We start from the raw sequence: 16812 nt of genomic DNA, 5'->3' as shown, positions 1-16812 counted from the left end.
CAAATGTCTTCTTTTGCAGTTACATTTGCTTCGTCTGACCCTTTCAAATTGTTGTACACCTGTAAACGGGTCGTTTGAATGCAATAATGTTTGCATTCACTTTTTCCCCGAACCTAAATACGCTGCCCGCGAACACTGGTGTAATATATTCTCCATTTGCACAAGGCTACTACTTTTGCTTTCTTGCCACGCAGTCCTTCCAGCGGCTAGAAACCGCGTGTACGCGTGGTCTACAGTTTGTGCGAGGGTAAGCACGTTCTCAAGTCAACTTCAGTTCTTTATAAATTGCCAACGTTTGCGTGACAACTGGCGTGTTCTGGAGCCTATTTTGTGCGTTCGCAACGTTTTATAAATGAGGCCCCCTTGAACCCCGCACCGCATACTCATCGTCACTCATTTCCTGTGTGTGTTTCCATCTCTTGTTTTCTCTCTCTCTTCAGTGTGTCTCAGATGAAGTCTTCAGCTAGTCAGGATGACTTCAAGCTGAAGGTTCAGGTAGGTGAACGTGTGTTTCAGGTGTAGGCTACATGGTGTCTGTCTCCGGATGTTTCAGTGGTCTGGATGTTACTGACTCGCATGACGTGTTTGTGGATAGTTACAGCACTGGAGTAGATGTCGTTGACTGAACAAAGTAGAGGTTGTTGTCAGTGAAATTATATTTGTAGTTGTACTCAGCTGCCAGGAGATGGCAGCCTCTGCACATGAGTCATTATGGCTATGATAGGTGCCTTCACAGAACCCCAAGATAACTAAACTACTCTATCCCAAGCAGTGGAGGCTGCAGAGGGGAGGATGGCTCATAATAATGACTGGAACGGAGCGAATGGAATGGTATCAAAACATGGAAACCGTTTGTTTGATACTGTTCCACTCATTCCACTCCAGCCATTACCACCAGCCTGTCCTCCCGAATACAGGTTCCACCAACCACTTGTGATCCCAAGCTATAGTTTGTTCTATTGAATGCGTAATTGGACATCTTTCTTCCTACTCTTTCCGCCTCTCCCCAGACTGAGTCCCGTCTGTCAGCCCAGATGAAAGCGGTCTCGGCAGAGTACCTGGGTCCCACGTTAGACCCGTCCACTAAGAACATCACCAAGTCCCTGGTCTCCCTAACAGACATCCAGGAGAACGGTGGCTCAGGTGGCCTGAGCCTCACTCTCCCCATCTTTAGAGACAGGGTGTCCAGGACCGTCAGCCTGCCTGTCCGGGGACACACCTTGTGAGTCTTAAGCTATTGTTCCTTATGAGAAGTTCCAATATGGCAGATGGTGGCTTCAGAACAGCGCCACTTGTCGTCCATCTAGGGAATCTAGTTCTATGGTCGCAATACTTGCCAATGCTAATGCTAGCTTGCTATGGCTATACATGGCAGTGTCACATGCTAGTTCTAACAATCTGCTACTGTAATGCTAATGCCTATTTTCGCTCTATCTCTTGCTCTCTCCTCGCTCTGTGTGTATTTATCAGTCCTCGGCAGTCTCGGGGGGGTGACACATCCCCTCTAACAAGGAGGAAGTCTTATGACCGAGGCCAGTCTTACAGGTAGATAAACTCTCTCCCTCAACTAATCACTAGCCAATACATTGTTTAGTTGAATCTCTCTCCACAATCCCCTTACCAGTGTTCCTGCATTATTGTATTCCTTTTTAATTATGTAAAGTGTGTCGTGACCCATTGTGATATGCACATTGATTGATCGATCAAGTCAGATTTATTTAATCTGTTGAATATGAGACGCAAAGTCCAAAAACTGGAAAACAAGATGTCGTCATCTCCCGCATCTCTCCACCCTCCCCTCTCCCCTGCACCCTTCTCGCCTATCGCTCTCTCACAGAAATGCTGATGGGCATACTCCCCCATCCTCCCCCCCTCTCAGAACCAGGAATGACCGCAATGTCTTCTCAAGGCTCACCAGCAACCAGAGCCAAGGCTCCGCACTGGACAAGTAAGTACACACACACACACAAACACTGTCAGTTCGAGACGCCTCAATATAGGGAATAGGGTGCCATTTGGAACCCACACCATGTCTTTTGATTTCGTAACAGTCTCAGGCAGCCTCGAGTCAGCTGTGGAAGTCGACTTACATCCTTGAATGCATTGATTGTAAGGTGTTTTTGTATACAGTAAGAGTGTCTGCTACATGACTAAAATATATGATGTTGAGGGTGCTGTTCCGAAAATAATTCAAATATATACTCTGTCTGTTCAATCTAAGTGTTAGAATTTTTTCCTCCTAGTAAAGACATAAGCCTGAAGAGCAAATTCCGTTTTCCTCTACATTGTAACAGAAAACGAAATGATACTGTCATTTGGAATATTATCAACAGTAAAATACTTGAAATGTATAGGGGACAGATTGGAGTGGCAGCAAGTCTTAAATGGTTGAGCATTTCACCATGTCCATTAAGGTCTGTAGTCACTGCCAGTTTGGAAACCTTTGTCTAGAAGTGCAAGTGATATAAAATACAGCATATTAATGAATATTTGGTGATGTGTAAACACTTTACCTAGCAGCCAACCTGCTTGCACCAATCCCTTGTAATTACAGTAAAATATTGTGAAATCCAAAACCCCTCTCCTTAATAAATGTAATTCATTCATTCCGATTACGGTAGCATTTGCTTTTACAGTATAATACATGAAATGTTATGGTATTGTACACAGTACTTGCTTTGATACCGTATTTATATTATAGTACGTGTGGAGTAATATGAAATAGAGAATTTCACTTGCCACTGAGCTGCCTGTAAGTTACTGTCAAATTCCCGGCAACCCTTTTACAGTGTACTGTTCCTTTCTTTTTCCGATCAATTCTAATTCTCAGCCTTGAAAATGGCATCCGTTAATTCTCAGCCTCTAAATTGTTTGTGTAATTTCACATCTTTATTCATCTTTATTAATCCTGCTAGGTTGTTGAGTTTATTGATTCGGTCTAGTAAGTGGTGGGTAATAAGTGTGCGTGGGTGCGTGCGTGTACTAGGGCGGTTGGTCTACGGCTGCCTGATAACGCCTGTGGATTCTCATGATCTACACCCAGGAGTAGTTCATTGAGCACAGAGGAACTTGTTAGATTCCTCTGTGGGATGTTGTCAGCAGGCAGCCATTTTGTTCTGATTTGAGTTGAGGGTGGTGGATAGGATACAGTTTTAAGCGTGTAGCTGCACCATCAGGGGCATATTTCACAAATGTGTTACATTACATGGTTTATTGTTATCGTTGGTTTGATGCTCGCTGAGACTGGGAGGTTGATCTAATTTGTGTTTGACAGTAGAGGATGAGGTGCGGGCTGGAAAGTTGGGTTTATCGTGAGTTTTAGTTACAGGTCATTGCTTTTCAATGGTGTATGATGTTCAGCATGGTTTTCACATCAACATGTTTTTGGAACAGTTTTACGTCTATCTGGTATGCTTTGACAAGAATCAATCCAAGTTGTTACGTTTCTTTGCACACTGAGTGGGTTCACTTTGCTTTGGGTTTACTTATGTTTATTCATTTATCCAAGTCTTCCTCTTCACATAAGGTTGATAATAATAATAATAATAATAATAATAATAATGTAAAATGTAAAAATGGAAGTTTACATACACCTTAGCCAAATACATTTCAACTCAGTTTTTCACAATTCCTGACATTTAATCTTAGTAAAAAATTCCCTGTCTTAGGTCAGTTAGGATCACCACTTTATTTTAAGAATGTGAAATGTCAGAATAATAGTAGAAAGAATTATTTATTTCAGCTTTTATTTCTTTCATCACATTCCCAGTGGGTCAGAAGTTTACATACACTCAGTTAGTCTTTGGTAGCATTGCCATTAAATTGTTTAACTTGGGTCAAATGTTTTGGGTAGCCTTCCACAAGCTTCCCATAATAAGTTGGGTGAATTTTGGCCCATTCTTCCTGACAGAGCTTGTGTAACTGAGTCAGGTTTGTAGGCCTCCTTGCACGCACACGCTTTTTCAGTTCTGCCCACACATTTTATATAGGATTGAGGTCAGGGCTTTGTGATGGCCACTCCAATACCTTGACTTTGTTGTCCTTAAGCCATTTTGCCACAACTTTGGAAGTATGCTTGGGGTCATTGTCCATTTGGAAGACCCATTTGCGACCAAGCTTTAACTTCCTGACTGATGTCTTGAGATGTTGCTTCAATATATCCACATCATTTTTCTACCTCATGATGCCATCTATTTTGTGAAGTGCACCAATCCCTCCTGCAGTAAAGCACCCCCACAACATGATGCTGCCACCTCCGTGCTTCACGGTTAGGATGGTGTTCTTTGGCTTGCAAGCCTCCCCCTTTTTCCTCCAAACATAACGATGGTCGTTGTGGCCAAACAGTTCCATTTTTGTTTCATCAGACCAGAGGACATTTCTCCAAAAAGTATGATTTTTGTACCCATCTGGAAAACCATAGTCTGGCTTTTTTTAGGGCGGTTTTGGAGCAGTGGCTTCTTCCTTGCTGAGCGGCCTTTCAGGTTGTGTCGGTATAGGACTCGTTTTACTGTGGATATAGATACTTTTGTACCTGTTTCCTCCAGCATCTTCACAAGGTCCTTTGCTGTTGTTCTGGGATTGATTTGCACTTTTTCGCACCAAAGTACGTTCATCTCTAATAGACAGAACTCGTCTCCTTCCTGAGCGGTATGATGGCTGCGTTGTCCCATGGTGTTTATACTTGCATACCACTTTTTGTACAGATGAATGTGGTGCCTTCAGGCGTTTGGAAATTGCTCCTAAGGATGAACCAGACTTGTGGAGGTCTACAATTTTTTTCTGAGGTCTTGGCTGATTTCTTTTGATTTTCCCATGATGTCAAGCAAAGAGGCACTGAGTTTGAAGGTAGGCCTTAAAATACGTCCACAGGTACACCTCCAATTGACTCAAATGATGTCAATTAGCCTATCAGAAGCTTCTAGAGCCATGACATCATTTTCTGGAATTTTCCAAGCTGTTTAAAGGCACAGTCAACTTACTGTATGTAAACTTCTGACCCACTGGAATTGTGATACAGTGAATTATAAGTGAAATAATCTGTCTATAAACAATTGTTGGAAAAATGACTTGTGTCATGCACAAAGTAGATGTCCTAACTGACTTGCCAAAACTATAGTTTCTTAACAAGAAATTTGTGGAGTGGTTGAAAAACGAGTTTTAATGACTCCGACCTAAGTGTATGTAAATTTTCAACTTCAACTGTATCTTATTGCACTACTGATATCTTCCTCATTAGCAATATTCCTCAATATTCCTGATCTGCTCATGTCCTCACAAAACAATGACATCTGTATGGTCTGGTACAAAACATCCATATGGTTTAGTAGTTTCTACAAAAACAAGCAGGTCTGTTTAACATCTGGACATAATTCTCCAGGAAAAGTTATAACAGGTTCTGAATCTGAATAGCTGTAGCCTGATTTGAAACCCATAACACACAAACCTTCTTAAAATCCTTTCTCGGAGATGGAAGGATGCCGACGTTGCAGACAGCCTGATTTTCATATAGAGTACAGTTGCACATTTGCACTTACAAAAGCCTTGAATTAATATGCTGGCCACTAATAGCCATACCCCATAAACATCTTACAGTATTACAAATCAAATACTATGGCTGAATTTATGAAGGTTTTGTTATGTTGCCTTCCAGCAGCTTTGTTCCCTACTGACATTCTTAATGTCCAACTGGCATTACAAAGCCTGCTCTCTCATAGTAACAATCCTGTGAAATGAGCAATAAAATATTTATATTGTGTCCAAATGGCACCCTATTCCCTTTATAGTGCACTACTTTCTTTTATTTTATTTAACCTTTATTTAACTAGGCAAGTCAGTTAAAAACAAATTCTTATTTACAATGCTGGCTTACAAAAGGAACAGGGTGCCGTTTGGGACAGGATAATAGTGTAAAACTGCCTTTTATTGCAGCGCTTGCAGTGTTTTCCCTAGTTTACAACTCCGGGAATAGGTGGTACGCCAGAGCAGATCTTTCCCACAGAGACAGCTAAGAGTGGTGGGTTCTCCTGTGACGTCCAGTCTGAATGACAACCCTGTCCTCCAATCAACTGCCTTCTCCCTGCTGATAACGCAATCCCCTCTCTCTGGCCTGCCCCTTCCTCCTCCTTTACTTCCTGGTTATTGGGAAACCCCACCACCAATCCCAGTAACCCCTCCCTCTCTAATTGCACTTCTGTTTTATCCCTTACTGTACTGCAGGTATCCCTTCCTTCTTTAATCCAGACCCAAACTGCTAAACCCTCCTATTGTAGCAATGTTTTTATCTCCCCCACCCTAAACCCTAATCCTAACCCCGCCGTGGGCTAGTTTGAGTGCCATGCCATCTCTACTACTTTGTCTTGTCACATTCTGAAACGGGCTGTCACTCAGGCTAGCCATAGTCTAGGTGGCAAATCGCTGTATACCTTTACCCACCCCTATCCCCTTTCCCCAAGCCTAACCCTAACCTGCATCTTAACCTTACCAGTATAACCCTTCCTCCTCTAGCCATAGAGCTCAACTCTTATCTTCCTCTCCTCTCCTCTCCTGCTCCTAACCTCACTCCTGTCTTCTCCTCTCCTGTCCCTGCTCCTAACTCTGTTAACGTTGCTCCTAACCTCCTTTCCTTTCCTGTCCTGCTCCTAACCTTGCTCCTGTTCTGTCTTCAGGTCGGATGACAGCGACTCCTCTCTCTCGGAGGTGCTCAGGTAGAGATATCTGTCTGTCTCTGTCATTCTGTCTCTCCTCTTGCCTGTTTGGCCAGTCACTCAGCTGGCCACTCCTCCTTTTCTGGGGTGGGCAGAGTCGATGTGGAGCATGCTTTAACCTCATCGGTCCCCCCTCACCTTCCTCCAATCCCCTTCCACCTGTGTGGTGTTCTATTTCTGTGTTGCCCCTCCCCACTACTCATGGGATCTGAATGAACCTTTTTCATCTGGAGAGCTTGGGTTAAATAAGAACCCTTTTGGGTGAGGGCAGTTACATTCATTCAAGCTAAGGCTACAGAGGATAATGATTCTGAGAGGATAGCGTCTATAAAGCATTGACAGCACATAAATAGACCTCGTTACACTCTTAAAAAATGATGTGTTAAAAACATTCCAATTTGGGTTTTTTGGTAACCCGGCGCTGGGTGAACATTGGATAGCACACACAGTGGGTTATTTGAATAACCCAACATGTTGGGTTGTTAGGATTACCGAAACATGGGTTAATTTAACCATCAGTTGGGTATTTTTTTAATCTTCCTGCTGGGTTGACCTAGCAGTTGGGTCTTTTTGAAGTAGGTTAGCGGTTTTTTTTCATCATTAATGTTGTTCTGGAGGCAGCTCTGCAGAGTGGTCACTAGCTGGCGCAGGCACAAACACCCTTAAAAGACCTTTGCTTGAAAAACGAGAAAAAAGTGTCAATTATACTGTTTGTCAATATTGAGACGACATTGCCAGTATACACTTCCTCAAAATAGTCAGAATTTGTACGTTTTTGACAAGGAGATCTTAGTCGCGCAATTTATACGTGTTTGGCGTCGTATTTCTCAAGTGAAGAATGTGCATCAAAATAAGTTGTCTATATTTGAATGACAACAAACACTTCATTGAAGGATCTCAGAGATTCCACACAACTATCTAACCAGTGAACATCACCGACGAAGTGGCGTAGACTTAGGATTCCGAACTTCGACTTGCCTCCGAAAAATGTTTGGTGCACAAAACAGCTGAAAAAAACCTTGCGAAGGCCAAAACGAACAAAATGTACCAAAATAACGTTAGAATATATGTACGAACTGTTTTGGATGGGAAGCATGCCTTAACCTTAATCTTAAATTATAACCAATGTTAACTTTGCAGCTGGCCCATCTAGCAGAAATCGCTCAGTTCTGCCTCCAGGGCGAGATTCATGAGAATAAAGGTTAACCTGTCTTTTGCAACATTATCCTTAGGTTATTTTCAGGAGTCATGGCTTTTTAGGGGTGTGGCGTTCAGATCTTATTGTCCACCCGTGAGAGTAAATGCCATTCCTGTTCACCATTTTACATTTACATACTGTAAATAAAAAATGTTCCTTTACATTTATTTTGCGTTTTACACATTCTTGTGGAATATTAAGATGACTTATTACATATTATAATAAGGTGGTATCTATCCCAAAATAGGTGTTTTTGGAACTCGTACTTCTGTAGGCCTCATTGAAGCTACATAAATGTCAATGTTCAACCTAAAAATGTGATAACTGTACAACAGAACAGATAAACAGGAATGACATTTTCTCTCATGGATGGCAAAAAACAACGATCTGATCTGACCGCTGTGTAGAGCTACTGTTTAAACTCTCTTTCCCCAGACTGTAAAAGTGGAATTGCATTTCCGCACTGACATATCAATCACTGTTTTTATAACCCTTTTCGAAAGTTCAGAATGACATACTTGGAATTGCGCTAAAAAAGTGGGCTGCGCCAACAATGAATAATTTAACCCTGATGGGGATGCTCCAGTTGATATGTTCAGTGGTTATTGCAGTGCCCTTGATTTGTTATGGGACCACCCAGCTGCCCTGAGCCGCACAGCTATTTCAACCTGTAATAACCTAACTATTTCAAACCAGGATGAAAACCCGCCAACTTTAGAATGACGCCAACATTTTGCCGACTTTTCTATTGCCGGCAACAAAGCCTGTACTTTTAGTCATAATAGCGCTAATGTGTTTTAAAAGTCCCGCCAATCCCCTCAGTATAAAGATCACGTTTCATCTTACCAGTTTTAACACGCATTAAATCATAAACATTCTACACATTAGATTACACACAAAAACGACATCAGCAGCCTGGCGTTTGACTATAGCCAACGTTTTATTCGTCATAACAAGGTCATTATTTACTAGGAATGGCGAGCTAAAAATAGATTACGGTTGTGAATGTGAAAAAAAACAAGACAGTCCATTCTGTCTGAGAACTTTTTGACGCGTAAAGATACTATTAAATTACAAGAGGGGCTATCTCATAAACATTCAAAGTTCCAGAACGGAGGGAAAATGGCAGCCATGTTGGTCAGGGAGAAATCCGAACCAGTCTAATTGGAATGAAAGGCAGTAGAGGCAAAATCCTGATTTTAATTATGCAAGAAAGAAAAAAGTAATGCATCAGAAATTGTGTAATAGAATTATTGTCAACCTAAAATATTGTCATATAATTCTAATACAGTTTTATACAGGTTTTATACACATTTCCTGTATAAATAGTATCTTTAAATATATGTTAACAGAACACAACAACAGGATCAAAATTGCCGGCTGCTGGTATATGCTGCCTGTACAAAAAAAAAAAAATGTGGTAAAGAAGAATGTGGTAAAAATGGGACTGTTTGAATTGGGTTCTTAAACACATTGCCCGATTTAAAAAAAAAAAAAAAAAAATATATTTAAAAAAAAGTTCAATATTTTTTAAAGGCGACAATTCGTAAAGTCTGTCTGTAAAGGGGAAAAGTCTCCAATAATACAAGTAGATGACGGAAGAGAGGAAAGAAGGAAAAGAGGTATGTGGATATTTCGAGCCAGAAAACCCTCTAGGCTGTTCATAGTTGTCTTCGTCAACTCTCTCGGTGTCTCTCTCTCTCTGATAATCTAACATCTAACACGTAGAGATTGTAGAGATAAAGAAATAGACATTATAGATCAATCTCACTTATCACAGCTCTAATCATCCTACTGACAGTCTTATTACACCTCTCTTGGTTTTCATCACATTTATACAAAGATAATGGCGTTATCATAGACTGATCTCCCTCTTATCTCATTTATATGGGAAGCCACGTTTGGAACGTTCAGAACCACACGACACACAGGCAATACCATGCACTGCAATACCTTCCATTCCATTATATTATTTCAGGACAGCAGAAATGGAATAACTAATGTAAGGCCCCGGTTTTGAAAGGCTTTGATTGTCAGGTCCTCTGTTCTCTCCTTGGAATGAGAGATCAGAAAAAGACAGTGATTGATTGATTGGGCAGAGAGTCCACACAACTATCTAACCAATGGGAATAGCGATAGAAACACTCTTTCAGAGCCTATTGGCTAACTTCTGAAAGTTCCCCCTGCTCTCCCTGGACATAAGGTTCATTCAGAAGACAGCTCAATCCCTCTTATCCATAAACCCAGTGTCCAGTTCCAAACCAACAGATTTGATTTGGAACTGGGTCGATATACTAGCCCTGTCACACCTAACCTCCATCCTACTTTACCCCCTCCCTCCTCTGTGACAAGACAAAGGCCTGGTTCCAATCAACCACTCACAGTCCATTTGGAATGGATCTAGGCCACAGACAGAGAAGGAGACGGGGTCTGATGTGACAGCCCCCCCCCCCCAATTCTCTCACTCACCCACCTGTCCCAGAAGCCTCTGCCTTCGCCTGAACACTGAACTGGGATTGGCTCGCAAGGGCAAGGACCACGAGCTCAGCTCACTCTTGATTGGTGGAGATGTTGCATGTACTGTAGATGCCACAAGTTGTTGTTGTTTTTTTGAGTTGGCTGTTGCCGGGCTGTCGTTGAGTTCTGCTTCTTCTTCGGCGCCGTGAACCGCCGCCGTTCTCTATCATTTGAATGAACTGCACTGTGTTTCTGTAGGTATTTTTTGGGGGGTTGTTTTGTGTTTCAATTCATTTGCGTTTGTGAGACTATAGCTGACATGCATGCAGCTTCTCTTTCTCGCATCACTGTGATTGGCCCAGGCTGGTCTAGCAGCCGTGACATGCTGTTCACCTGCTTTACCAGCACAAATCACGCCACTGCTATACATAGGGAGGGAGGGGAAAATATAGCCCTATGGGACAAAGCGAAGAGTGTGTGTGTGTGTGTGTGTGTGTGTGTGTGTGTGTTTGAGGGGTCCAGGGAGACAGATCTGTCCCATATTTGCCTTTAATCACTGGTCCCTTTATCCCCACTCACTCCTGTCGCTCTCTCTCTCTCTAGTTCCCCCCCTTTCTCTCTCTCTCTTTCCATCCATCCCTGTGTCTCACTTGGCCGGCTCCCCCCGAGTGCTCTGGGACTCTTGTCCTGGCAGCGAGAAATTAAAGAGGGAGGGAGGGAGGGAGAGAGGGAGAGAGGGAGAGAGAGAGGTAGACACAGAGAGGTAGACACAGAGAGGTAGAGGTAGACACAGAGAGGTAGACACAGAGAGGTAGAGAGAGACGTAGACACAGAGAGGTAGACACAGAGAGGTAGAGAGAGACGTAGACACAGAGAGGTAGAGAGAGACGTAGACACAGAGAGGTAGACACAGAGAGGTAGAGAGAGACGTAGACACAGAGAGGTAGACACAGAGAGGTAGAGAGAGACGTAGACACAGAGAGGTAGAGAGAGACGTAGACACAGAGAGGTAGACACAGAGAGGTAGAGAGAGACATAGACACAGAGAGAGAGAGAGGTAGAGAGAGAGAGAGAGAGAGAGACGTAGACACAGAGAGAGAGAGAGAGAGAGAGAGAGAGAGACGTAGACACAGAGAGAGAGAGAGACGTAGACACAGAGAGAGAGAGAGACGTAGACACAGAGAGAGAGAGAGACGTAGACACAGAGAGAGAGAGAGACGTAGACACAGAGAGAGAGAGAGACGTAGACACAGAGAGAGAGAGAGAGACGTAGACACAGAGAGAGAGAGAGAGACGTAGACACAGAGAGAGAGAGACGTAGACACAGAGAGAGAGAGAGAGACGTAGACACAGAGAGAGAGAGAGAGAGACGTAGACACAGAGAGAGAGAGAGAGACGTAGACACAGAGAGAGAGAGAGACGTAGACACGAGAGAGAGAGAGACGTAGACACAGAGAGAGAGAGACGATAGACACGAGAGAGAGAGACGTAGACACAGAGAGAGAGAGAGACGTAGACACAGAGAGAGAGAGAGACGTAGACACAGAGAGAGAGAGAGAGACGTAGACACAGAGAGAGAGAGAGACGAGACACAGAGAGAGAGACGTAGACACAGAGAGAGACAGACAGAGAGACACGTAGACACACAGAGAGACAGACAGACAGACAGACAGACAGACAGACACGTAGACACACAGAGACAGACAGACAGACAGACAGACACGTAGACAGAGAGACAGACAGACAGACACGTAGACAGAGAGACAGACAGACAGACACGTAGACAGAGAGACAGACAGACAGACACGTAGACAGAGAGACAGACAGACAGACAGACAGACAGACAGACAGAGGTAGAGAGACAGACAGACAGACAGACAGACAGACAGACAGACAGAGGTAGAGAGACAGACAGACAGACAGACAGAGGTAGAGAGACAGAGAGGGATGATGAAGGAAAGAAAACGAGGGATAGGGCTAGAGGGAGAGAGGGATGATGAAGGAAAGAAAAAGAGGGATAGGGGTAGAGGGAGAGGGAGGGATGGCAAGAAAGAGCTAGACTAAAGAGAGAGAGAGAGGGATGGAGAGACAAAGGAAAAAGGGAGGAAGAGGCTCGTTATTTCTGAGGGAGAGTTTTTTTTTGCCACTGCCAGCCAGGAGATGGATGGTTTTAGACCAGGCTCTCTAATTGAGCTTCCACAAAAGAGAGCGATGGAGAGGAACGGGTGGGTACAGAGAGGGAGGGAATGGGAGGGAGTGGTTATACCTATATCTCCAGCAGGGGGCATGATAGAGCTGTGCTCCTTTAGGCCTGGCTGGATTTTCTAAGTGTGTGTTGCGCATTTGGGTGTGTTCTGTGTGTTCGTTCATTGAGGTGTGGAGCCTATCTTTTCATATTCGATGAAGTGTGTATTGCGGACTTGTGTGTATGAGATGTTTTGTGTCTGTGCGGGGTTAGTGGCCTGTGTGTTAGTGTTTGTGTGTGTGACGGTGTGTGTGTGTCTCCCTCAGGGGTGTGATCACTCCCACGGGGGGAGTGAAGGGGGGACGGACGGCGCCCCTCCAGTGTTCAGCCATAGCAGAGGGACACTCTAAACCTGTCCTCTGTGTGGATGCTACAGATGAACTGCTCTTCACTGGATCCAAAGGTACAACAACAATGTCCTACCTAGGACCATGGGATGCCTTTTTTGTCTTTGGAAACAAACATAAATTGGTTAAAGCTATCATGTTAACCTCATGGACTATCAGTCCTCGCATTCATAGCTCCAGTCCCATCCCTTTATAGAGAACCAAGTGGTAGGGCTGCCAGTTTTAGATGTTCATGTTTTTGACCCGTCTCTTCTCTCTCTCGTTTCTCGTCAGACCGGACGTGTAAGATGTGGAACCTGGTGACGGGACAGGAAATCGTCACGCTGAAAGGGCACCCCAATAACGTGGTCTCAGTCAAATACTGTTCTTCCTCCTGCCTAGTATTCTCTGTCTCCACCTCCTACATCAAGGTCTGGGACATACGAGACTCTGCAAAGTGTGTCCGCACCCTCACGTGAGTGGCTCGCTGTGCATCTTTCCACCAATCACAGCTCACCTTAACCACCCTCACTGATCAGTCGGTGCTACTCTGTAACGGTCCAGACACGTTTACGGCCAAGCTGAATGAACCAATGTTTACATGTTTACTAAAACTCAATCTCAAGATCTCTCTCTCCTCTCTCCTCTATCTCTCTCCAGGTCTTCAGGCCAGGTGGTATCGGGGGATGCGTGTGTGGGCACCACCACCCGTACCATCACGGTGGCACAGGGTGAATACCAGATCAACCAGATAGCTCTCAACCCCTCTGGCTCTGTCCTCTATGCTGCTGCTGGTAACACCGTACGTACCTGGGACCTCAACAGGTAACAGAAGGACACTGGTTTTTAGCATTGTAACCACTGCTATGCAGCAATGTATTTTTACTTTTGGCGTTGATTTAGCTTTGTATGTACGTACATTAGCTGTGCCTGTAAAGGTTTTCTAGCAATAAAAAAAACTCTCTCCTCTCTCTCCCTGTCTTTTTCTCATTCTCCCTCCCCTCTTTCTCTCCTTCTCTCCCTCTGCCCTTCCGTTCTCTAGGATGATGGCATTAGGGAAGCTGACAGGTCATATAGGCTCAGTGATGTGTCTCACTGTAGGACAGTCTCTACCGGGCAAAGACCAGGTCATCACTGGCTCCAAGGACCACTATGTCAAGGTACTGGACACACGGCTACACGCAGTGGCACACACACACACACACACACACACACACATTGTACCCCATTACGCAGGCTACATCCTGATTATCTACCCTTCTCTTGAGGTGTGAACTGGCATACTTCCTGTTGTGGATTCCTGTTGGAGTGTGCAACCATGTTTGTCTGTTTGGTCATGTTTTCTGACTGCTGTCCTGTTTTTTGTGTCAGGTGTTTGACGTGGCAGAGGGCATGCTGGGTAATTTAGGCCCCGCCCACAACTTTGAGCCTCCGCACTATGACGGCATCGAGTGTCTGGCCATCCAGGGAGACGTTCTGTTCAGCGCGTCACGAGACAACGGCATCAAGAAGTGGGACCTGGAGAACCAAGAACTCACACAGGTACACTCTTAGATAAAAAAAAAAAAGGTGCCATCTAGAACCTAAAAGGGTTCTTCTGCCGTCCCCATAGGAGAACCCTTTGAAGGAACCTTTTTGGTTCCATGTAGAACCCTTTCCACAGAATAGCCTTTTTGTCTATGAGTGGAGAGGGACGGTGATGGCAATACTGGCGGTATTGGGAAAAAGGAACGTACTGCTACTGTACATGCGTGTTGATGAAGGGTTATCTGTCTACAATGTGGCCAGCCTACAGTGGCAGGAGTGAATCCTGTGAGGTAAAAAGCCATGTCTTTACCGGCGCAGCCCAAAGGGCTACAACCCAATCGATACCCTACTAGGGCCAGGGTCCATAGTAGTGCACTATATAAGGAATATGATGCAGCCAAAGTGTTAGCTCTGAGGGACAAGTTAGTACTGTGTCATCCAATTTTTAATTTGCCATGAGAGAATAGTCAGCATTGTAGAGCAGGGTGGACAAGTATGTCGATAGCTACTGAGTAGGGTTAGGGAATACTTACTTTGATCGTTTGTTTATTGAGATAACTTTGGTGTATTTTCAAATAATGTTTCCTGAATCAACTACTTCTATTGGAAAAACATTATTTCAATGACTGAACAGACCTGGGTTAAAATGCATTGGATTATTTAAATATTTGTATTGGAATATACACTTGCCTGTGTATTTGAGTATTTTTAAATACATGACAGTACTTTCTGAGTGTATTTCCAAATGCATTCCCATATTTAACTACTTGTGTTAATCAAAATACTTCCAACATTGTCTTTGAAAGTATTTGACGTACCCTAAATAGTATTTAAACCCAGGTCTGGTGTGTGTCCGTGTAGGCGTCCGTGCGTTCATGTAAGTATCCGGTAAAAGCTTTATAAATCCTCTTGAATGGTGGGTAATCTTAGTCAAACACCCACAGTAAGCCTCTGTGGAAAGGATATCTGTGCCCAGTTTAGCCATAGAGGATCGTGTACACTGATACACAGTCAACGTTGGAACTCCAAACACTACTTCTGTGACTGTGTGTCCCCACCTCCTCCACAGCAAATCCCCAACGCCCATAAGGACTGGGTGTGCGCGCTGGCGTACGTGCCAGGTCGACCCATGTTGCTGAGTGCGTGTCGGGGAGGCATGCTGAAGGTGTGGAACGTTGATAACTTCACCCCCATAGGAGAGGTCAAGGGTCATGAGAGCCCCATCAATGCCATCTGCACCAACTCACGGCACATCTTCACCGCTTCCAGGTAAAACATGACTAAAACATGATTAGAACCATATTGTAACTTATTCTAACCTTTCTCCGAGATGTATTTTTCACTTCATATCCAGGTATGGTGTTACGCCACTGGAAGGGTAAAGTAAATACGGTAGTTGGGGGCTTTCAGTGGATGTAACTGCACTATCAGGGGCATAATTCACTAATGTATTTCATTACATGGGTTATTGTTAGATGATTGTTAATATACTTGGTGTTTATGCATCGCCCTGCTAGAGAGTTGGTCACATTAATGACATACCTTACTGCAGCAAAGCAATTAGAAAAAGTTACTCCAGAACAGCACATTCTTTCTGGGAAGATGCTATGACTAACAAGAAAATGTTGTCGAGTGCACCGCGGAACATTGACTGGTGCATGAGGCATTCGTCTTCCTTGTCGAGGATAAATCTTTCTGATATCACTCAGCCGTACACAACTAGTCACTCGCTTGGTAGAGCTCAGCTGATGCGTGCGACCAGGCGTATCATTGGCATGTGCAGTATGTCTTTCTTCTTCCCAGCATTGCATGGAAAACTTTAGCAGACTGACAGGACCATATGGTACGGCGGTGAAGTACACGTCCTACATCACTAGGATTGTAGATTGAGAGGGGTTTGCGTGGATCTGCTTCGCACGCCCAATAGTCTCTGTCCTCCCTGTACCTACCTCTTTCCACCAACGCCTTGCACTTTTCATGCTTAATGCCCTCCCTGATCCATCTGAATACACCTTTACTAAACTAGTACCTTATCTTCATCTTGTACTAACCCGCTTTAACCTCTCCTTTTCCCCTCTCTTCCTTCTCCTACCTCTCTCTCACCTTCTGTATTTTGTCCGCTTCTCCTCCCCTCTCCTCCTCATCCTGCCCTGCCACAGTGACTGCAGGGTGAAGTTATGGAGTTATGTCCCAGGTCTGACCCCCTGTCTACCTCGACGGGTTCTGGCTATCAAGGGTCGTGCCACAAGCCTCCCATGAGCCTTCACTCCGACTCACAACCCCGCTTCTGCTCTCCTCTGGTACTTTCACTCATTTGCGTTGCTTTCTCTTTCTGATTCTTTTCATCTCTCCGTC

General features: G+C 44.2%; 1 protein-coding gene across 5 annotated transcripts in view; it reads left to right on the top strand.

Annotated features, from left to right (window-relative positions):
* Nucleotides 1-16812, top strand: part of LOC106582687 (kinesin-like protein KIF21B) — a 126368-nt gene that overhangs the window by 97063 nt on the left and 12493 nt on the right. For 2 of the 5 annotated variants that reach the window (XM_045705847.1, XM_045705846.1), the window contains exons 23-34: nt 441-495; nt 1011-1222; nt 1471-1545; nt 1838-1948; nt 6666-6704; nt 12871-13007; nt 13225-13405; nt 13591-13755; nt 13973-14090; nt 14302-14472; nt 15527-15726; nt 16617-16757. In XM_045705847.1, the coding sequence (XP_045561803.1) occupies nt 441-495; nt 1011-1222; nt 1471-1545; nt 1838-1948; nt 6666-6704; nt 12871-13007; nt 13225-13405; nt 13591-13755; nt 13973-14090; nt 14302-14472; nt 15527-15726; nt 16617-16716 (1564 nt within the window). In that variant the 3' untranslated portion in view covers nt 16717-16757. The remainder of the gene's footprint in view (nt 1-440; nt 496-1010; nt 1223-1470; nt 1546-1837; nt 1949-6665; nt 6705-12870; nt 13008-13224; nt 13406-13590; nt 13756-13972; nt 14091-14301; nt 14473-15526; nt 15727-16616; nt 16758-16812) is intronic. The other 3 variants (XM_014165984.2, XM_014165985.2, XM_014165987.2) reach the window with 3 other exon arrangements.

Source organism: Salmo salar, chromosome ssa22 (genome assembly GCF_905237065.1).
Source record: "Salmo salar chromosome ssa22, Ssal_v3.1, whole genome shotgun sequence".
Lineage (NCBI taxonomy): Eukaryota > Metazoa > Chordata > Actinopteri > Salmoniformes > Salmonidae > Salmo > Salmo salar.
This window is presented reverse-complemented; position numbering and strand designations above follow the sequence as displayed.